The sequence below is a fragment of the Sceloporus occidentalis genome, unplaced genomic scaffold (genome assembly GCF_023333645.1).
Source record: "Sceloporus occidentalis isolate IW3139 unplaced genomic scaffold, rSceOcc1.0.p SCAF_15, whole genome shotgun sequence".
Classification (NCBI taxonomy): Eukaryota; Metazoa; Chordata; class Lepidosauria; order Squamata; family Phrynosomatidae; genus Sceloporus; species Sceloporus occidentalis.
In genome coordinates, this window is record NW_028316995.1 from 17,262,136 (window position 1) to 17,286,360 (window position 24,225).

The window sequence follows — 24,225 nt, forward strand, 5'->3', positions numbered from 1 at the left end:
TATATGACACACAGGTCCAGGCAGAATATTCTATTATGCTTCTATTAAATAATGGTTCAAGTAGCGGCAATAAATTATATCAATGAATACATTCAGGCCTGGACCGACCATCTGGAACATCGGTTAAATACCACACAGTGCCATACACTCATCCGATCTGCTGCTCCAGCGCCCTGCAGTGTGCGTCCAGCAGCTGAACATGCCAGCCACATGCTACTTGAGTATAACAATATTTTATGAATAACTAACAAAGTACTGTACTAATATACACTCAAGTATCAAAGCCAATCAATGGCAGGAAAGTGTTTCCACCAGATGTGACTTTTTTTAGCGGGCCGGCACGGTAAGTAAACCACGTCATGTGATGTGTTTAGCTGAACCCCTTTTCTGCACGGCTATTAGTGTGGGGAGGTGGCAAATGTTAATTTAAAGGAACCACTTAGCTATCATGTGCGTTAAAGTGCATATGTTGGGTAGAGTGTCCCTTTAATATATATTAACACCAGCACAGAAGCATTAGGGTCACATGTTCACTTTCACTGTATACTTGGTCTAGGTGCCTGGCTAGACCTGGTAGAACCTGAACTAGAACCTGCTCCACCTGCTCCTTCCTCCAGTGGGCCCTTGTGGCAAGCTTCTGGATATTCAAGGCTGTGTGCAAAAGGTTGGTTCAGACTGGTTTTTACTACTTAATGCTTCCGATGCATTCATCCCCAGCTTCTGGGTTCAGGATTAAAAAAGTAATACAAGGTATGACCATATCTGGGAACTTCTGACCCCGCTCCCGCAACCCAGAGGATTCGGGTCTTGACCCGGAGAACCACAGAAGCGGTGCCTCACCTGGCCATCCCCAGGTCAAACCCGGGGAGTTCCCAGGTATGTGTGCAAGCCATAGAAAGGCTAGGGAGAGTATAGTTTACAGTATAATTAGTATATATTTCTAGTGACTGTTCCCTTAAGATACAAAAAGAAAGGTTGTGTAATACAATTAGGGCACCAGACAATAAATAAAAAACACAAAAACATCTAATGATGTGGCAAAGCTGGTATTTCTGCTGGTTGACCACATCTTTTTCTTTTTACAGTTTGTTGGGAAGTAAACATGCTAGCTCTGCTATACTGAAAACGGAAAACAGATCACTTAGTCACCAGCCACAAATCTATGTCACTGGGTGACCTGTCAGCGTTTTCTTATCTGGTCACAAGTCACCGATGTAACAAGTTTTACTCAAAAGTAACACAAAAAGACACACTGTACGAATCCCACAGGTATAAGGAGAAAACTATTTGTAACGTCAAGAAAACACTAAATGAAATCTATTGTTTCAACTCTGAAGATGATTCTGCAGCAAAGTGTAATTTTTTTTTTAAAATACTGTGAATTGCAATTTTTGTGCCATTTTTCACATTGTATTTTAACCTTGCATTGAAACAGCATGCATGTTTAAATGATGTCAAGGAGACTGAAATCTAATCAGCATTGATATGCTAAGAATTCTGGAATAAAGACAAAATATGATACCATTTTAGCCAGCTATTTTGCAATAGTTGCCTGTAACTCTGTGCCGTGACTGATTAGCTAGAACAACAATTTTTGAAATTCGGTGACTTTGCAACTTTCAACAATGAGATAATTATATGAGTTTACATGCATTATGCTAAAGAGTTGTCATTTCAGCATGGAGACAATTTAGCTTAGATGTTTTTCCTAATCTCTAATTCAAATATGTTCCCCCAGAACAGGTAGAGGTCCAGATACCCTACCCTATGAAGTTCCCAGGTATGTAGACAGCACACAAAACAGACAATTAATAAAAACATACCTGACTTCCATAGATTTTCCATCGGTTCTTTATTTTATAGCCCAGTAGGAGGCCATTGGTTTCATTGACAGGAGGCTGGAGCCACGAGACATGTAACAGTGAAAGAGTGTCATTGAACACCACTGAGACATTCTGAGGAACAGAAGATGGAGCTGGGAATAAAGTACAGCATTGTCCATGGTCAGCACAAAGGATTATGGAAATATTTCTTATACATATCAGGTAGTAATTATATATATATATATATATATATATATATATACTATATTAGGTAGTAATAATTAAACAATCAAATAGTTAACTAAAGGCGGCTAAGATCTGTTGTGGGCAATAACAAATATTAGATGTTGCATCCTATTTAGTAACAAAATGATCATTCACTGTTCTGCTATTATGAATCTTGCCACTTTACCAACAGCAATGGCACCAGCAACCATGTTCAGGGCCTTCACTGGTATTGTCCTTGTTTGTAAAAAAAATTCTGAGTGTTTATGCTGCTCACAGATGTGAGTGTCAGCAACTGGATCACTGTCTACAAGTAGCCAAAGTTACTTTAAATTGTTATAGGTACTTTAGTTAATAGACACCACGTTGTCTTCCTGAATAAATAACTCATTATTCTTGTTTGGTTTACAGCAGATTTACAGTGATTTCGTTCCCACCTCCTTCTGTTGTACTGGCCAAAGTCGATGAACTTGCTGAAGACCACCCTACTTCATTCATGCAGGAAACACTGATATTATAATTGGTGAATGCTTTCAGGTGACTGATCTGATATACATAAGGAGGAACTGATGTATTGAAGATCATAATGAAACTGTCATTCCACTGTAGTGTTTCTTTCACCTGCAAGAAAAAACAAGCATTTAATGGGTCTCTCTATGCAGGAAATATGTATGATATCATAAAAATAATAATGAAACATGAATACGGGTAGAATGTCAAAAAAGAGACTGTTATATGGAAGAGTAGATACAGTCCTCCCCTAGATGGCAAGAATTCACCCTGAGACTCCACGTCAAACCCAGAGGGTTTTTAGGTATGATTATAAGATTATCTTAATAAATGGGACGTGATAATTTGCCTGCATGCTGCATCAATCTTTTAAAAATATATCGTTTTCAAAATATTTATAATAACCTAATTACACTAACATTCTGGATTTAAATGTTTGGAACACACTCCCAGTATGCACCAAATCCATTCTTTCTCATTTTCAATTTTGTTTGAAAATATTTGTAACCTTAATTCTTAAGATGCTTGTTGTGCACTATTCCAATTAGTGTAACAGCATTTATACTAAAATACTAAAAAATAGAAATAATATACATATTTATTTATAAATATAATAAAAAAACCAGTTTTTATTTTCTAATGACAAAGGCAATATTTTCTAGGTACTTCTTATAACCTAATCGCCTGAATTAAACACCCCTGGGTTCCATTTCACTACAATGAAAAACTATTTACTTTTTTTCCTATAGATTGATGTAAAAACATAAAAATATTAAAAAAATATAAAAAAGTAGATGTAAGTCCACTGTGTCCTCCTAGAATCTAGTAGAAAAAGGAAGATATATTGAGGAAGATAAAGTACATCAGTGAGGTCAGTGTGGCTATGGTATAGGTCTAAGTACGCCCAAGAATGTAATAACTAAAACTTAAATTCCATGGTAAAGACAACACCCTTTCCTATCACTACGAGGGAGTTCAGGAAATTACTTTTTTTATCCTGCTTCCTGCACTTAACCGAAACAAAAGATCAAATGAAAGCAGTCAACATCATAAGGTATTTTCCACAGTGACATCAAATATTTCTACTCCTGTTAAAATACATATTTTTTTAAAGTTCTCTAGAACACTATTGTGGTGCATAAGAGGAGCTGATGAATTGGTTGAAGAGTTCTCTCATGGTATTCAAAAGAACAGATGCATGACTGCTGAGCAACTTTATTTTCCACTTCAAGAGTCTCATGATTTCCCCCAAAAATGTAAAGTTACCAGCAGCAATGATGTTTCAGCTTCCTGGTAGCAGCTGTATGGGAGCGGTGGTGAAATGTTTAAAGTTTACATAATAAGGTTATATGGGGCAACTTTCTGGCTTTACATAGCAGGCTTGGTAGTCAAAAACCTTGGTGCTATTACCAGCTATTATCTCACATGGAGTAATTCTCCCATGATAAATTCATTTTCACCCTTATCCATCCGTTCTATCGATACAACCATTCTATCCCATGCTCATGCCACACTAAGTGCCTAATAAGCAAAAGAAGTCTTCAGGGATTGGGGAACATTCCACTGGTTGCCTTGGTGATAAAACCATTTCTGTAATAATATCATTTTAATATCATACATAACCCACTTTTTGGGTAGGGTACTTTAATAGAATGGGGGAAACATTTCTTGGTGCACTATATGTAGTAGTATATGTGGTTTATATTTACTATACAAATATATATATATATATGGGTGTGTGTGTGAAAAAGAGAGAGTATAGCTTATATAGTTATTGCTTTATATAGTAGCGTGTCAATTGACATTTGCTTAATAATGTACATTCATCATTATATTTAGGTGCTACCATTAGTACGTGCTATATTTTTTTTTTCTTATAATTCCTTTTTTTTTTTTAATTCCTACAAGATTCCGTATGTAGCCTCAGGTGGATATATATATATATCCATGTGACAACCCCTGTAGCACCTGTAGGGCCTCTCCTTGCCCTGGGAGCTCAGGGAACTTCCTCTTCCCCCCAACAGTCTCTCAGTGTATCAGGCTCCAGGGGTTTTTAATGCCCAGCACCTGTGCCTGATGCCGGCCTCATAGAAATCCCGTACTGGATCCTGCAGACTTCTAGCCTTCTGGAAAAGGCGGCATGGATTTTCCACAGAATGGGAGAATGGAGCATTGGCCCACTCTGCTCTCCAATTGCTCCACCCCAGGGACCCATATTTACATTCTGGATAGCACCTGTCCCCAAATGCCAAAATAAGCATCTCCCTGGAGTTTACACTGTCAATATATATATATATCTCAGCATAAGACTCATCAAGATGTATAAGGGTTATTCTGGCATAAGCCATTCCAAAAATGGAATCTACAGTATTTTCTTTAACTGAAACATTACTCTATAAAAGCATCTCTAAATCTCCCTAAAAGCTTAATGTTCACTAAAGTTTCAGATGTCTGTGTATCTTTTATAGATATAAACACTCCTCCACTGAGTGATAAAAGCACACACTGATTCATTTCTGGGCTATTAAATTATATATTTGTTTCATTTAAAATTCTATTTCAAACTAAACTGGTTTGAACCACAACTTTGATAAGTACAAAACAAGTCAAGATCCAATGTTATCTGGAGCAGCAAAATAGTTAACAGTAAAAAGTACACCTATAAAATAAAACCTTATCTCGTTAACTACCCAGTAAACTAGAATGAGAGGGGACCGTATGTCTTGCATAATGGCATTTTTTCCATATCTATCTCTGATTAAAGGCAACATAAATTCACAAACCAACTAGATCCCATTGGATGGCTTTTGCAGACTTATTTATCTGTTGAACTACCTTAACAACATTGCTAGACCTGCCGTTACATAGAAATATACACAATATGGACAAAAGTATTGGGACATCTGACCATTACACCAATGGGCAAGAATTTTCACAGAAACACTCCAAAATTCTGTGGAAAGCCTTCCCAGAAGTATGTAGTAACTACATATTCATGTCTATGTCTTTAGAACGCGATGCCATAAAAGTCCCTTTTGGTGTCAGGTGTCCCAATATTTTTGTCCACATAGTGTTTATATGGAAGACAGATTTGAAGGTGTCAGGTCTCGGAAAGAACACTTTCCATATTTATGGAAACCCTTCGTCCCAATTGATGCCAGCCAACCACAGACCTGACCTGGCTTATAAATGGTAATGTAAACAAAACTAAAAACTAGTGTTTTCTCTATTATCATTATATTATATCCAGTATCATTTACCTGTATGCTGCAGAGACTCAAATCAGAATATCCTTCAAACCCAGGAACCCAGGACAGCAAAATGCCACTTGCCGTTGTATTTAAAGCCTTTATTGCACCAGGAGGAGAAGGGAGACCTAAGAGAAAAGAAATCAGGTTATGGAAATTGTTGAAGTGTAGTATACCTGAGACATAAGCTGGCCCTGCCATTCATCAAAATATCAACCCTTTAACAGTAAATCAAGAAGATGCTACATGGTGACTCACTGGTGTCATATAGTTAAATAGTACCAATAATTTGCTATTTACAGACACCGGAATTTGTAAGAACCATATTTTTGCTTAACTAAATTCATGTGCTCTAAGTTCAAGATCCAAGGTGCACCTCATATCTGTGGCAAGATGTGGGAAAACCAATTTCCTATTTTGAAGTTCTCATTTCTCCTCACAGAGGCTGCCTAAAACAATCAGAAATAATAGCAAGATAAGAGATAATCTCTTGGGGGGGGGGAATAATAAAGCAAATAATGGGAAATTTAATCAAGATGGCTGCTCCAATGGTATGTTAAGTTTGTTTGTATTTAAATAACATAATAATAATAATAGAAAAAGTATAATAAAGTTATATGTGATCCTCTGCCATGTAATTCCAGTGCTTCATTTGGATTGTCAATCCAGTAACATGCATTATATAACTGGGTCCAATACGCAATATTTCAGCCCTGCCATCCACTTTTTAAACTTTAGTACAGGGTCAAGGTTAGCAATCCCAACCATACACTTTCTGTAAACTCTCGCAATGCTCAGCCAGTTTTTTATGTTACAGAGACTGACTATTTCTGTGCAATAAACCAACACAATTACAGTCTATTGCTCACTGCACATAGCAATTCACAAGAAACAGCAAAATTAACACCAGGATATGTCATCCCTTCTGAACATTCAATCACTTGACATAAAGAGGAACCAACATTTTCACTCAATGTTTTCCATCAAGGCATATGTTGCACAATATTTTTTATTTGCCAAGTGTCTCATGCCAGATGTAGCCTTTAACTCACTGAATGCCACAAGACGGGCAACTGAACCCAATGTACCAATGATGCAAAAAAGTGTAGGGGTTTATTAAAGGCCAACTCTATGAATGCATATCTCAGAAATATGCCTTCCAACAATGCATTCTATCAATACAGACATTGATCTAAATCCTTGATAAGTCACATTCACACATGTCCCTGGGACCAGTTCGTGGTTTCATTTTAAATTACACCACTTTTGCAGGCGGAAATAAGCAGTATCATATAATTATGATATTTGATCTGCATGGAGGTTCATATGGTAGTTTTGGATATTGACAATTTCAATGAAAAAAAGGGGAAGCCTGATGAACATCCAAAACACTGTAGCTCAACAATTTGTTCACAAAAAGAACCCTGAAGATAAACAATGATGTTTATCTTATACTCAACTGGATCTCTTCAAAGCTAGGAGAGGGCAATGCTTCAATACTAAATGCTACCCGCAGAAAAATGCATTATTAATGAATGGACGTCACAACCTTGGTCCGTTTCGTAATAATCTGCTTTATTTTCTTTGCTTTGGGTTGCAGAACGCAGATTCCATTTTCAGATCGGCATCTACTGGCCGATAAAGAAGTGGACACTGATATTAGGTGTCTTCAGCTTCAAGCAAGAATGGTTCTGTGATACCAAATATACTGTGGGCCAATAAAGCTGTGATATATTTAAAATGTGAAAAGATGGTATAAAGTATACATATTTATTTTCTGGGTGGGCCCAAAACCATGCAGCAGAGAAAAGGACTGCCAAAAGAGATTAGGCATCAGAATATCCTCTCTTAGCACGGTCAAAAAAAAAAGAATAGTAACTTAGTCCAGACAAGAAAATTCTGTCCCTTCAGGGCCAACTCAAGGAACTTGAACATGACAGACCATGTTTTACAACCTAAAGCGTTCAAGGAACTTAGATTCTACTATATATATAGGTGCTTTTCAAGAGGATCAGTTATCCGATCAAGGGACATATGAGGGATAGACTGGATAACTGGTTTATCTGGGAACTTCATTTGATAAATATGAAGATGTCAATCATGGATTAATATTTTGCTTGAATTTTTTATCTTATTTATTTTTTAATATTCATCAGGTATATATACTTGCTTGTTACCATGAACACAAATGTATTTATCTCACTTTATGTATGCCAAGGAATTTAACCTATTAAACTGCTAAGCCAACTGCATAAACAATGCCAGTCACTGCTTTTTCCATTGTATGTTTCTGAGTACAGATCCCCTTTCTAGCCTGGCTGTCTTCCAGCGCAAAAAACTAAGCCAGACTTTAATGGGTCTATCAGTTATCCAACTATTAACATTCTGCCGCAAGCCAGCACATTCAAAGAAGAGTTTTGTCTCGGACGCAAGTGCTGTGAACAAGCAATTGGATAGCCAGGCACCTTCTTTCAGGGGTACCTTCCCCTATTTCCTTGTGGTTCGAAGGAGAAGCGGTGGTCATTTAACAGCCTAAGTGAGGTGGCTTAAGTAATGGGAGTAAGTTACCTACGTAATATGTTTGGAGAATCCATAACTAAGCTAGTTATTAATTAATTGTGAACTCCAAGACTAACAACCCGTTACTCAGCCGTTTACTGGACCCTCCAAAGAGACTTTGTGAGTTATAGTAAATAAGTTGAGAAAAAAAGCCACCTTAAAAACAAATGTAACACAGACAAAGCAGTCTTTTAATGAAAAGTTTTACGTTTTCTATTAAGGTAACTGAATAACAGAGCAGAAAAACCTTGTTAGGGGTATTACCTTAATCCCAGCATGACATTATTTTAAGTTACATTTTATTTATCGAGTGGCAGAAGTAAAAAGGTGCAATTCTGGAGGTTTATGAGGTCATCATTAGTATCCTGTTCTCTGTATGGGGTGCCTGGACAAGGGGGGCAGTCATTACAGAAAATGCTTCCAATGAGTAAAAGTCTGCCGGGTACCTGATAGGAGTGCAATGAAAGCCTCCACAATGCATGTGGGATTCGCACATGAGATCTACGCCTACACCGGCATACTGAATATGAAAAAAGGCATGGCATGTTTGTGCGGGGGATTAATAGGACTTCTTGCCCCGGGCACTATTTCAGTGAGGCCCTTTGTTTCTCCATCTATTCCAATGGATGAATGAAGAACGATGCGTGGCAGCTGGTAATTCCCTGTAATCCTGCACATTGTACTCAGTTTTTAGAGCTATACGGTGCTATATTGCAGTGCCGATATCTAATGTCTATGACCGCAGCTTGATTTTGTGCATGATTTCAATGACCTACCAATCCCACTTATCTAGAACATGACATAGCGAGCAGACATTTATTCTACAATGCAAGAACATTTTGTGGAAATGTAGAAATAGGCAAATTAGCTTGTTTTTATTCTTGATTTTTAACTTCATTTGTAAGGCTAAAAATATAAAGTTAAAGCAGGACAGATTTTATACAGCGAGAAAGAAATCTAGCGGTATACCTGATTAGTGTAATCAACAAGTCTTCAAGGAAACAATTACCCCTACGCTTGCATGAAACATACAGACTACAATGTATTAATCACTTCCTAAAGAATGTAGTGAATGAGGCAGTTAGAAAAGGAAGGAAAACAATGATTCATTACTTCCTAAAAGGAAAAATGGGCCATATTAATGTTGAAAAAGCAAAAATACATATGTTTAATAGATTTATTATTTAATTAATTCATTGACTAATTGATGAATTACTGCACTGTGCAGTATTTATTTCTGCTGTGACACATGCTATCTCTCTTGCAAGAAGACATATGTATGGCACTTCAGAATATGATGGAAATTTATAAATAATAAACATACATAAGCTGAATCTTGAACCGCCACCAAGCATTCTAAACCATCCTCATTGACGTCATCAAGCCCAACACAGCAAATGTTACCAAGAAAGGAGGTAGTTCAATTAAAAGGGAAAGTATGATGAAGAACAAATATATTTTTCTCAGGGTTTCTGTGTATATATATATATATATATATATATATATAAGATAATTGGGTCTTGTTTAACATTGTTCTAATTAACTTGCCATTGTAGGTAATCATGTGATATTTGGCTTACACAAAAAATAACCAGACAGAGATGTCTTTATGGTAATGCTGATGAAGCCCCTTCCACTATATACTTCAACACACATTATGTACTGTAAAAGCTCAATCTTGAAACAGAAAATGATTATATACATTTCTAACTGGTTTTAAGCGATACATTCAAACTTAAACTAGAAAGCCTCATGTACAGTTTTTTTTATTGCTAATTACAGTTTAGAACATCACACAACGTGTACCGCTAGTATCAGGCAGTAAGACTGTTAAATCCAGCAATGAAGCTGCTTAACATTCCCTGCTCTAAATCCATAAGAAATGGACAGAATATTCTCGGCAGATCGTCTCAGCCTCTAAAACAACCCTATAAATCCTTTTATTTATCCTTTTAATAAATGCAATGAACAATGGATTAGAACTCCTAATCTCTCCAGCCTTCATTATATACAGAACCACAGACAATGACATCAGATTATCACCATTTTCTTTATCAATCCAAAAAAAAACAACCATATTGCATTCCCCAGAAGAGAAGTCGGATTGCATGTATATTGTGTTTTTCTATAGCCCAAATATACTTAGTGCTTTATAGTTTACAAAATAATGGAAGGGAGGAAAAACGAGCGCAGTTGTAGAAGAAGTAAAGTCCAATAGACATTATGATTGGAGCACAAGAAGTATGCATTATTTGAGAAAAAAGGTCCCTGGGCCTTAGAGCTTGCAGTCTTCACAAGAATGTTATTTAAAATGACATCTTCAATTCTTTTGCACATAATGGTAAATGCTCAAAATTCTCAAATGATGTCCTTGAGTCCTGATATTACTTATTAAACCAACAAGATTCGCTATTTAAGATGTTTAGTGTTGCTGCATCTTTGGAATATAATAAAGTGGTGTAGTCTACAACTCTTAGAACAATAACAGCACGCTAAGGCAGATCCCATTGTGAGATTTGTCCTCTCCTTAATCCTAGTAAACATATAAGTAAACTTTCACAATTCTTAATCGTCTTGTTGGAACGATAAAGATTCATGTTGTATAAAGCATAGCCGTTGACTGTGTTCTGTGAACACAGGTTATGTTTCACAAAATATTCTATGATCTGTATACCTTTTATATTGATCTTCACTTCATTAGATGCAGTCAACCCTTTACTGTTGTGTGCTTCACAGCTGAAGACTTCTGGTTCATCCAGGCCTGCTACAGAAATCAATACACACATAAATAAATATATATACCGTAATTGTAGATTTTCTGTTAGAGGATCAAAACCTTGCACTTAAACATGTTAAGGTGGTAATCTTTCTTTGCTACCAGCTGATCAATAAGAATAAGCCATTATTTTATTGAGATTATATTTCATTTTAATGAAATAATTATTTGCTTTTATATATTGAGATTGTGTAAACATGTTAACAAAAAGAGGCACAATTTTTTTTTCTTCAATTATGAAACCATAGCTAATGAAATACATCTTATTGACATTGCCACATGAATGTTCATGGACCTTCTTACTAGAACTATGTCATAACTTCAATAGTCCTATACTGATAAATACTTTATATAGTCCTATACTAATAGTAAATGATCGGGTAGGTACCACTATTAGACAGGCAATTTCACTTCTTAGGATCTCTTATCCAAACAAGTGTCTAAACCACCTGACCCGCTGACAACAAAAGCACACAATGAGATCAGGTTTTTGGGTTAATTTGCCCCATAACTAACCGGCATCCCAGTACATTTATAGTATGCAATGAAAAATAAATGAATGGAGAAAAATGAGATCTGTACCCAGTGACATCTTTAACATGCATAATAAACGCTACATGTGTCTAGTGAAAGATTAAAGTGGTTTCCCACCCAGTGGCGGCTGGTGGGTAATTCCAATGGCGGCTCACAATATATACATTTTGAAAATGAAGTGTACATTTACGACGTAATGTACAGGTTAAAATACATTTCCCTAAATTAACCCTAAAGACACCATCTACCATTACTGCCCCTAAATTAACCCTAAAGACCCCATTAACCATAACATCAGGGGAAAGGAGGCTTCATGGCACATAAACCCCAAAAGGAAAAAAAATTTGCAAAATTCATCAAAAATCCATTTTAATCTAAATTAGATTAAAATGGATTTTTGATGAATTTTGCTATTGTTTTTTCTTTTGCGCTTGGAGGTTCAATTGCCCACGTGCTCCTATGAAGGAGCCTCCACTGCCCCGACACTTAAAAATGTAAAGAGACTGGCAAGAATAGATAATTTTGTCCACAAATTTGTAAGCTGCATGTCAACTGGAAAAAATAGAAAGCTGAAAAAATAAACTATTAATTTATAAATAAATTACATTTAACCCCTTCGTGACAAAGGCTGATTCTATTTTTTGTACCCTTCGTGACAATGGCTGTTTTATTGTTTCTGCGGTGTTTGTGTTTAGCTGTAATTTTCTCTTAACCCATTTACTAAACCCACACAAGTTATATATTGTTTTTTTCAGGACAAGAAGGGCTTTCTTCAGACACCATAATTTTTTATATATGATGTAATTTTCTATAATAAAAATAATAAAATATGACGAAAAATTGAAAAAAAAAATAAATTTCTCACTTTTATTTGAAAAATCTTTTATTCATCATAAAAAACTACTGAAAAAACCTGCTAAATAGATTCTACTATTTGTCCCGAGTTTAGAAATACCCAATGTTTTTATGTTTTTTTGCTTTCTTCTACACGTTATGGGGCAATAAGTACAAGTAGCGTTTTGCTATTTCAAAACCATTTTTCTCTGAATCTGGTAATTCTGTCTCCATGTGGTATTTGGGGCATTTTTTAAGCCAGCAAATTAAATTTACCCCACCAAACCATATATTTTTGAAAACTAGACACCCCAGGGTATTTTAGATGCTGATAGTTTAACCCTTTCCATGCACTAATCCTACCACCAACCCTTGTCAAAGTTTGTGATAGTAATTGTTTTTGCTGTTTTTTAAACATACTTTGTACTTCAGGTGTAAAATTACAGCTCCTGGTATGTTGTTGCTGTCACACAACACCCCGATATGTGTTCAGCAACATCTCCTGAGTACATTGATACCCCACATGCATGGGTTTGTCAGATTGTTTGGGGGCAAAAGGGCCAAATTTGGAACATGCCTCCTCAGCCGTATACCGCTGCATGGCAACAATTGCAGCAAAAATAGTGGGGAAGGAAAGGGTTAATGGCTCTAATAAAAAAAATTAAAAAAACCCTAAAAAAAAAAGTACAAAAAAAAAAAAAGTAAAAAAAAATGTAAAAAAAAAGAACCCCAAAAACAATTGCCACTATGCAAGATCACTGTTTATGCAGTGATCAATGGCAATGAAGGGGTTAATATTAAATGGGTGGCTCTTATAAGAGCCTTTGGATCAATATATATATATATTATTGAGAATACCTGAAAACACACTGATCTGTCTCTCTCCCTCACTAGAAGCAAGTGAAGGAGGGAGGCAGATCCAATACTGATCAAAGGCAATGTTTAGAAAACATTGCCTTTGATTTAGCAAATCATGATCACTCTTATGAGTGATCTGACCACTAGGGGTGTTATTCACTGGATGTCCATGACATCCAGCAACACCCCCCCCGATGATGACAGCAGGCTCCGCCCCCGGCTTGATGGGCGCCGCCATCTTGAAACACCGCATGTGTTTCGAAGACGCCGGCACCGGGAAGGTAAGTTGAGCATTTAGGAAGCGATCGCGAGTCGCTTCCTTTGCTAAACAGGTGTTGCAAAGATGCCTCGATACTGAGGCATCTTAGCAACACCAGCTAAGCAAAGGAAGCGACTCGCGATCGCTTCCTAAACCCGTTTTTTCGGCGGCGGGCGCCGCCATGTTTGAAAGACGTGCAGTCTTTCAAACATGTTTTTTTATTTGCTCCTAGGAGCGATCGGGGGGGGGCCGGGAATGTTTTTTTTGGTGTTGCTCAATGCCTCGATGTCGAGGCATTAGAGCAACACCGTTTGAGTGAAAAAAATCGATCACGGATCGATTTTTTCACCCGTTTAAAGACGTGCCGGTCCTGGCACGTCAATTGTCATAATCGTCACGATTTTCGGTGACGTGCCCGGACCGGCAATTGTCATCAAGGGGTTAAATAAATACTATTTACTGAACAGATATGGTGGTAATGCATAACCCCATCACTATATACTAAAGCAACTCACACAGAAGACGATTATACATTTATTAATTACTAATTCGAAGTCATCTAAATATCCAATACAATCCACAAGAGATTTAGTTATTTCACTAGAATTGATGTTCTTAAGCTTGTTATTATTCCCTCTAACCAGGGGAGCCAAGCTTTGGTTGCCGCAGTCCAAAGAAGAGAAGCCTCTCAGATTCTTCAGGTCGAGTAGCGGCCTTGGTTGTTGTTGGTGGGGTAACTGTTTTACGCAAGATGTCATCAGCGAGGTTATTATACAAATGGCAATTTACGGCTCCTTCTGATGGTGGTTGGGAGATAAATGGTTCCTGCAATGGCTCTGCATCCTTTACTACGCGAACAATATCTTTCTCTGCATGTTTTACATCATTCCTGTTGACAGCCAGCTCTTTTTGGATAGTAATCAGAGTATTCCAGGTGGTATTCTGCTCTTCTCGTAACTTTTCAAATTCGATTTCAGCGTTCTGAGCCCTTTCATTCGAGATGTTTAATTCTGATTTTAAATTTTCTATCATCTTCACAGCGGCCTTGTGATCCGCTTTCAAATCGTTGTAATCTTTGGTTATAGCTAGGCTGTACGAAGCTAGGTCTAAAAATGCTTCCGGTCCTGTCCCCATTTGCGTCACCACCATCTGTACCTCCTCTGTCTGCGATTCCAGCAGCGTCTCTATGTTCTTTCCAGATTGAATCTCCTTTCTATATCTCTCAAGCTCCTCCATGTTTGCTTTCAATTCCATCTGCTGTTCTTCAATGCGCTGCTGTTGTTCCTGCAGTTGGGAAGTCAGTTGGTCGACTTCCCTCTTTAAAGATTCTGGATCAAGAGCAGGACCATCCTGCTCTCCCACATCAAAATATAACTTTTCCAGAAAACATTTGCTGCTTTTCAGCTCCTTTCTGCACCGTGGGCACGATACTTTGGGGCTAGTGCAAAACCACTGAAGGATGCACTTGTGATGGAAAGTGTGCCCGCAACAAATCGCTGCCACATCACAACTATTATCTAAATAGTCCATGCAAATACTGCATGTTGCCCAAAGGGGCATGGCTGCAGCTTTCTGTAATCTCTCTACTCAAGTTATTCGCCTCTATTCACCTCTACACTGTGAAGAAAAATGTGGACACGGAACTCTTGGATCCCTGCTATGACTCTTCTCATGTTTCTGATGTCATAGAGTAGCCATGACTGAGAAAGTTTAACCTCTGAACTGCTAGTGAGTGTTCATGTGATTGAGATGGCAGTTAAGGATTCTGTTTAAAATATATATTTATTATATTATTTTGCTTTAAAGTGTGTCTGTTGTTGCAAAAATGACAAAGTGACATTGTTTTGTAGAGCATTCATTCCCGCTGACACATTGTGCTAGCCAATCAGAAAATTAAATATTTACATTAAATATAAAATTTTTAACCACAGTGTTGGCACCTATTTATTCTCACAACAGAAGGGTTAAATTGTCTGTGTTAACCTCTTAATGACAGGACATTTTTACAATATAGAACCAGAGCATTTTACTGTGTCTTTTGACCATTTCCCTTCTTATTTAGTGTACACATACTATATATCAATCAAATGTTTGGGGTCACTTAGCTGTTTTCATGGAAAACAATTACATTTCTACCTGTGCTAACAGGATTAGCTCCTGTACCATTGGAACACAGGAGTGATCAACAGCAATTAACAGATGTGGGAAAGGCTGAACTTTATGATGAATGTCTTTATTTCAGCCTATGTAACTATATATATGTAACAATGTAACTCTTGGGTTTTTTCATTTTCCCTTTTGAATAATATTTCTGTCTGTAGAATGAATATATAATGAATGAATAACCCTTTGCAGATTGATGGGCAGCAACAATTTCTTCACCTGTTGTCTCTGTAAGTCAAATTGTTATGTTACATACTACTTGTTTTGTCCTGTCCACCCATTGTACAGCGCTATGGAATTTGATGGTGCTATATAAAACAATAAATAATGATAATGATAATAATAATATCTGATCTCTTTCCTCCTTGGCATTGTGTTAACACACACCTGAATGCTCCAGACCAACAAATTGCTAAAACTTCAGCTCTTGTAGGGTTGGTCACAATTATCATTATTATTATTATTGTGTCCTCATATGTAAAAGCATAGAATTCAAAGAGCTTGTACTTTCTTTAACACACAAATGTACATAATAAACCCAGTCATCATCTTCACTATATGGTGCCGGAATTATTATTATTATTATACTTTATTTATAAAGCGCCGACAGATTCCGCAGCGCTGTATAAAGAAAATAATACAGATAACGACAAGTACAATACAGCAATTGACATACAGAAACCAGAGGAACCTGTTCCCGCAGGAACTTATAATCTTGGTGGATAAGGGTCAGAAACAGGAGGTGAGGACTGCGTGGTAGTGAATGATGTTAATGTAGGGCGAGATAAGGGTTGTAAGTGGGTGAGAGAGAAGTTTGATGTTCATGTCAGCGGTAGGCTTCCCTGAAGAGAAAAGTTTTTAGGCGGGTAGAGTTGGTGAGAGTTGGACAGCACGGGGAAGAGAGTTCCAGAGCGTTGGTGCTGCGCAAGAGAAGTCCTGTAGGCGGGCATGGGAGGAGGTGATGAATGAAGATGCGGGCTGGAGTATATTTGCTGATGAGGGAGGATAGGTAGAGGGGAGCAGTGTTAGTGAGAGCTTTGTAGGATAGAGTTAGTATCATATTTGCTCTGAAAAATACCCCTCGTCTTATAATCAGACCTCAACTAGGTCTGACTATGAGACTAAGATCCAGATCCCCCGCAGCGATGCAAGGGACCTGGATCCTCCTGTCCCCCCCACTTACCGGTACTTCTGAGTCCCCGGTGCTTAGTCCGGGCAGCGTGTAGAGCTCTACGCGATTCGCACGGACCTTCCCCGGCTGCTAGCCGCACCTACTCCCGGCTGCAGCGGATGTTGTCTATGCGAATCGCGTAGAACTCTACAAGCTGCCCGGACTACGCACCGGGGACGCAGAAGCTCTGGTAAGTTTGGAGGAGGGAGGGGGAGGGAATGTTAAATGGGGGCATAAGGCATTTCTGGAGGCAGAGTGCTCTATGAAATGTCTTTTAACCCTCTATATGCCACCCTGCCTCCTGAAATGCCTTATACCTCCCTATATTCCACTCTGCTCCATAATATGCCTTTTAACCCCCTAAATGCCAGAGTGGCATATAGGGGTATAAGGCAATTCTGGTGGCAAGCCAGGGGGCAGATGTGCATAACTGGGGGGGGGGCAGGTTGAAAAAAAAAAAAGGAAATAAAAACAAAATATTTTTCTCAATCATAGCTTTTATTAAAAAAATTGTTCACATAGTTTACATGAATTAACATTTACTGGTAAAACTTTTTTCCTATAGAGTCATCTTATATTCAGGCTTTTTCTTTTTTTCATAAATTAATATTCAGATTTTGGGGGGGGGGGTCATCTTATATTCGAGCAAATACGGTATTTTAAATTTAATTCTGCTATAGATGGGGAGCCAGTGGAGGGACCCCCAGAGAGGTGTGGCAGATGCAGTGCGTTGGGTGAGATAAAATAGTCTGGTTGATGCATTGAGGACAGATTGGAGGGGGGATAGTTGGGAGAGAGGGAGGCCAGTAGGTAGGTTGTTGCAGTAGTCTAGACGGGAGATTACAAGGGAGTGGATTTGTTGTTTTTGCGGTGCTTGCCGTCAGGAATGGACGAATATTGGAAATGTTGCGTAGTTGGTTATGGCAGGATTTAGAGAGTGATTTGATGTGAGGGATAAAAGATAGGTTACTCCGAGGCAGCAGACTGGTGGTGATGGAGAGATAGTGGTACCTTCAACAGTGATAGAAAGGTCAGAATGGGGAATAGAGTTAGAGGAAGGGATTATAAGGGATTAGAAGCTCAGACATTTTTATCTTGAGGTGGTGAGAGGCTACCCAGTAAGAGATGCCAGATAGGCAGCTGCTGATCTGAGAAAGGACAAATGCAGAGGGATTGGGAGCAGAGATAGATTAGGTGATCAGCCCCCAGGTGTATCCCTATGTTCCATGCTGCGCCTTTTAAGTGCAGTCTGGTTAAATGGACTCCTTGGCACCTGGGGACTGATCACCTAAGTGAGTGATCTATGTTGCAGTTGGACAATAGAGAGACAACCCCCCACCCCGCCAGTCCTGCCCCCCTAATCCTAGGCGGTTTAGCCCAGTATACAGACCGACATAAAAAATAAAACTATTGTATACAGACGTGTGGATATTGAAATAGTTGAATCGATAAGGCAATGGTTGAGTGACAAGAAAAATAAGGTTGTAGTTAATGGTGTATATGCAGCAGAAGCTTTTTAACATGTTTATCACCGATATTACAAAAGGTGATTTAAAGATCTGCAACAGGCTAGTCATTCGTGGGGGGGGGGGGTGTGCAAGAGAAATATCATTAGAAAAAGCATTAGTAGCAAAAGAGAGGTGGTTCTGCCTTGTTACCGATATCTGGTCAGACCTCACCTGGAGTACTGTGTGCAGTTCTGGAGACCCCATCACCAGTTGCTCGCACGGACCTGTAGCTTCTGCATCCTTCCCAGGCCTAGTTTCGGTGTCAGGAGTTAAAGGTCTGTACGAGCGAATCTATTGGTCTTCGGCAGGGGGCTCATCCGACATCAACCAATGAAGAGCAGCTGACCTTCATTGGTTGATGTCTGAGTTGATGATAGAGTTGCACGTACAGAATTTTAAAATCCTGGAGCCAAAGCTGCTGCATACCGTAACTACGTAACATTTAAAGGGACACTCAGCTGTCAGAAGGATTATGTGCATGTGATGGCTGCAGTGTCCCTGTATGAAATCCTGATAATCCCAAATTTCTTTTGTGTTCACTGCTGACAGCACAGTACCTTGGCAGTATATTTTGCCTTTGGATTTTAACATTTCTCAACAATAAACTTCCCCTGCCATGCTCTCTATCATTCTTTTTATTTACATTCATTGGGCTTATTCCACCAGGAACACATATCATGCCTGTAAAAATAAAGAGATGATGAGCATGTTGGGAACATGTATGCACCAGCTTTAATTTTCTTTGCAGTCAAATATAAATGAAATAACCAGGGGAGTGCCTAGAGTATTTGGCACTCGCGACAGAACTTATGTGTAGCACCCTTGACCAGTGGCAGCTGGTGGATAATTCCAATGGGGGTTCACAATATATATATTTTGAACATGGAGTGTACATTTACGACGTAATGTACAGGTTAAAATACATTTCCCTAAATTAACCCTAAAGACTCCATTAACCATAACATCAGGGGACAGGAGGCTTCATGGCACATAAACCCCAAAGTGCCCCGACACTTAAAAATGTAAAGACACCCACAAAAAAATAATGTTGGCAAGAATAGATTATTTTGTCCACAAATTTGTAAGCTGCATGTCAACTGGAAAAAATAGAAATCTGAAAAAATAAACTATTAACTTATAAATAAATTAGGTTTAAATAAATACCATTTACTGAACAGATATGGCGGTAATGCATATCCCCATCACTATATACTAAAGTAACTCACACAGAAAAAGATTATACATTTAATTCTTTATTTATTACTAATTCTAAGGCATCTTACTATCCAATTTAGTCCACAAGAGATTTAGTGCTTTCACTGGAACAAGATGTTCTAAAGCTTGTTATTATTATTATTCCTCTAGCCAGGGGAGCCAAGCTTTGGTTGCCGCAGTCCAAAGAAGAGAAGCCTCTCAGATTCTTCAGGTCGAGTAGCGGCCTTGGTTGTTGTTGGTGGGGTAACTGTTTTACGCAAGATGTCATCAGCGAGGTTATTATACAAATGGCAATTTACGGCTCCTTCTGATGGTGGTTGGGAGATAAATGGTTCCTGCAATGGCTCTGCATCCTTTACTACGCGAAAAATATCTTTCTCTGCATGTTTTACATCATTCCTGTTGACAGCCAGCTCTTTTTGGATAGTAATAAGAGTATTCCAGGTGGTATTCTGCTCTTCTCGTAGCTTTTCATATTCTATTACAGCGCTCTGAGCCCTTTCATTAGAGATATTTAATTCTGATTTTAAATTTTCTATCATCTCCTCAGAGGCCTTGTGATCCGCTTTCAAATCGTTGTAATCTTTGGTTATAGCTAGGCTGTACGAAGCTAGGTCTAAAAATGCTTCCGGTCCTGTCCCCATTTGCGTCACCACCATCCGTACCTCCTCTGTCTGCGATTCCAGCAGCGTCTCTATGTTCTTTCCAGATTTAATCTCCTTTCTATATCTCTCAAGCTCCTCCATGTTTGCTTTCAATTCCATCTGCTGTTCTTCAATGCACCGCTGTTGTTCCTGCAGTTGGGAAGTCAGTTGGTCGACTTCCCTCTTTAAAGATTCTGGATCAAGAGCAGGACCATCCTGCTCTCCCACATCAAAATATAACTTTTCCAGAAAACATTTGCTGCTTTTCAGCTCCTTTCTGCACCGTGGGCACGATACTTTGGGGCTAGTGCAAAACCACTGAAGGATGCACTTGTGATGGAAAGTGTGCCCGCAACAAATCGCTGCCACGTCACAACTGTTATCTAAATAGTCCATGCAAATACTGCATGTTGCCCAAAGGGGCATGGCTGCAGCTTTCTGTAATCTCTCTACTCAAGTTATTCACCTCTATTCACCTCTACACTGTGAACAAAAATGTGCACACGGAACTCTTGGATCCCTGCTATGACTCTTCTCATGTTTCTGATGTCATAGAGTAGCCATGACTGAGAAAGTTTAACCTCTGAACTGCTAGTGAGTGTTCATGTGATTGAGATGGCAGTTAAGGATTCTGTTTAAAAACATGGAAATTATTTTGTATTAAAGTGTGTCTGTTGTTGCAAAAATGACAAAGTGACATTGTTTTGTAGAGCATCAATTCCCACTGACACACTGTGCTAGCCAATCAGTAAACCAAATATTTAATTTTGTGTAAGGCTGAACTTTATGATGAGTGTCTTTTTTTCAGCCTATGTAACTACATATGTGTAACAATGTAACTCTTGGGTTTTTCATTTTCCCTTTTGAGTAATATTTCTCACTGTAGAATGAATATATAATGAATGAATAACCCTTTGCAGATTGATGGGCAGCAACAATTGTTTCACCTGTTGTCTCTGTAAGTCAAATTGTTATGTTACATACTACTTGTTGTGTCCTGTCCACCCATTGTACAGCGCTACGGAATTTGATGGCGCTATGTAAAACAATAAATAATAATGATGATAATGAGGATAATAATAATAATAATTATTATTATTATAATCATCATTGCTGATTTCTTTCCTCCTTGGCATTGTGTTACACACCTGAATGCTCCAGACCATCAAACTGCTAAAACTTCAGCTCTTATAGGGTTGGTCACAATTATTATTATTATTATTATTATTATTATTATTATGTCCTAATATGTAAAAGCATAGAAATCAAAGAGGGTGTACTTTCTTTTACACACAACTGTACATAATAAACCCAGTCATCATTTTCACTATATTGTGCTGGGATTATTATTATTATTATTATACTTTAGTTATAAAACGCTGACAGATTCCGCAGCGCTGTACAAAGAAAATAATACAGATAATGACAAGTACAATACAGCAATTGACCCTGACCTAAATTAACCCTGACCACCCAATTAACCATAACTGTCCCTAAATTGACCCTGAATACCCCATTAACCATTACTGCCCCTAAATTAACCCCCACCTCCCCTAACTTTCAGCAGCCCAAATAATAATTTTATACTTACTGTTAGATTGTTGAGCAGTGTAAATGCTATAAGGAAAGGGGCGGTTCAGAACATTGTAAGCCCCGCCTCCCCACTCACGTCAGTCACTGAGGAGGGTGGGGAGACTCCGGGCTGGGAGCTCCTCCCCCACTCGCACTGCCTTTACTGTGCGAACAGAGATCAAAAGGGTGGCTCAGCCGGCGCTTTCGCAAGCGCGGCAGTAATTGAGCCAAATAGGGTCTTTCTTCCTATCGCACGTGTGATCGGCATAGGCAGGCTACATCAGGGGACAGGAGGCTTCATGGCACGAAAAACCCCAAAGCTCAAAAGGGAAAAAAACTAGCAAAATTCATCAAAAATCTATTTTAATATAAATTAGATTAAAATTCTTCCTTTTGTGCTTGGGGGTTCATGTGCGCATTTGCTCCTATGGAGGAGCCTCCACTGTTTCCACCCCACCTCCAAGGAAGTCCGCCACTTAAAGAAGGCAACGCTTATTAATTAATTAAATATTTCCACAAAAATTTGCCCACCGTAAGAGGGCTACCTCATTCAGAAAACATTATTATTATTGAAGACACATAATTACCAATTTAACCAAGTCGGCCTGGAGATAGGTGATATCTTGCAATATGTGTTACAAAGAATACGGGGGGGGGGGGTGGCAATACAGTATAAACAATATTATCTGTCATTAATAATTAAATGCTGCTATTTTTACCTCTATATAATCTTTATAGAAAACATTGAATGTACCAACTAATCTAACTGAAAAACAGGAATTGTAAGCTACTTAATATTGCAGATCCGTGTCTAAACAAGTGTTCTTGGAAAAAACAAGTCACATGATGTGCAGGGCTTTCAGCTGCCAGCGTTTAGCTACAAAACCTGCAGACCTGAGTTTCTAAACATCAAATAAACATCTGGCGATATCGGTCTGGGCTTTCTTTCACCATTCTGATGGCTTCTGTTCTGCGCTTAGTTAGATATGCTGCAAAGTGCGCAGTGCGCAGTGCCGTATAGATAGGGGCCCCTAGTTGCATGTCCTGATCCTAGAGGTCCAAATGAGAAACAAGGATATCAGTGTCTCCAACCAGGCAGATCTCTCTTCTCCTGCTCCCAGCATGCCTTCTATGAATTATTTTAAAAAGGTATTCAGAAAATAACACGCCCTTGCCTACATTGTACAAGGATGATTAGTGGATGATAAGGAGACAGAAGGACTTCTGATTCATCCAGTAGGACAATAAGCCTTGTTTGTAGGCCTATGGTGATGTATATTATAGAGGTCCTGATTTATACAAAGCTACCAGACTTGCACGGCATACATACTGTATATACGCAGGAAGGCTTTTGTAAGCTGTGAAGGTTTGTGTGCCGTCAATGAGATGCATTCTTTCACAGCTTCTGTTTTTTCAATAGTGCTCTAATTCAGAACAAATACATGCTGACAAAGAGAATTTACAATTACGTCAATCATGGAATGTCCTGTAAAATCATGCTAATTTTTTAAAGTAAAAAAAACTGTGTACAGATGAGAAAGGCTGATATCGCATCTCCAACTGGTAGTGTATTGGGCTGTATTTACTAAACCAGGAAACTGCAGGAGAACTGAATAAAGAGGGGGATCATTTCCACAAAATCATCCAATAGATTGCATGGCTCATCCCATCTTGCAGGATAACCTCTTGGCCCTTCTTATTCAGTGCTTATGCCAACTAACCAGTCTACCAGTAAAAAGCGTCCACAGCTCTCATTGGCATGTGTGGTATACACACCAATTAACCTGGCTATCATTGTGAGCTGCATATATCATGTGTCCACATTAAAGTTGATGCCTATGGCATACGACGGTGGGATGAAATGCTTAATTAAATATACATCATTGTGCAGGGAACTTAAATCTCTTTTCTGTGTTTAACTAAAAACCCATTTGTCTCGATTTTAATTAAAACCATTCAAACTGAACTAAATGTCTCTTGCACAGCAGTATACTAGGTGGTTTTATGAATTCCAGCCAAAGGAGGTTACAGAGGTGAATATAATTATCCTGTCTTAATGGATTCCATGAAAGGCAATTTTAGACATTCATTTCAACAATCCATCTGCTGTGTTTTGGCATTAGGTATTCTACATCTGTTAAGAATTCAAGATTTTTATGTACCTTTATTAGATAAAAAAGCTGAGATTCCATTTTAATGAGAATTTAGTTAATGTGAACTAAAACAGAATTTTATCTATACAGATTTATTTTAAAATACTCTAGCCGAACCCTTTGTGTAATTTATTACAACACAAGTGATAACATTTTAACCAATTTAATTACAC

General features: G+C 38.3%; 1 protein-coding gene across 1 annotated transcript in view; it reads right to left on the reverse strand.

Annotated features, from left to right (window-relative positions):
* LOC149303339 (tyrosine-protein kinase Mer-like) overlaps positions 1-24,225 on the reverse strand; it is a 50,583-nt gene that overhangs the window by 22,960 nt on the left and 3,398 nt on the right. The window contains exons 4-7 of the mRNA XM_089481529.1: positions 11,040-11,126; positions 5,819-5,934; positions 2,486-2,669; positions 1,824-1,975 (exon numbers count right to left, since the gene is read on the reverse strand). Coding sequence (XP_089337655.1) covers positions 1,824-1,975; positions 2,486-2,669; positions 5,819-5,934; positions 11,040-11,126 — 539 coding nt within the window. The remainder of the gene's footprint in view (positions 1-1,823; positions 1,976-2,485; positions 2,670-5,818; positions 5,935-11,039; positions 11,127-24,225) is intronic.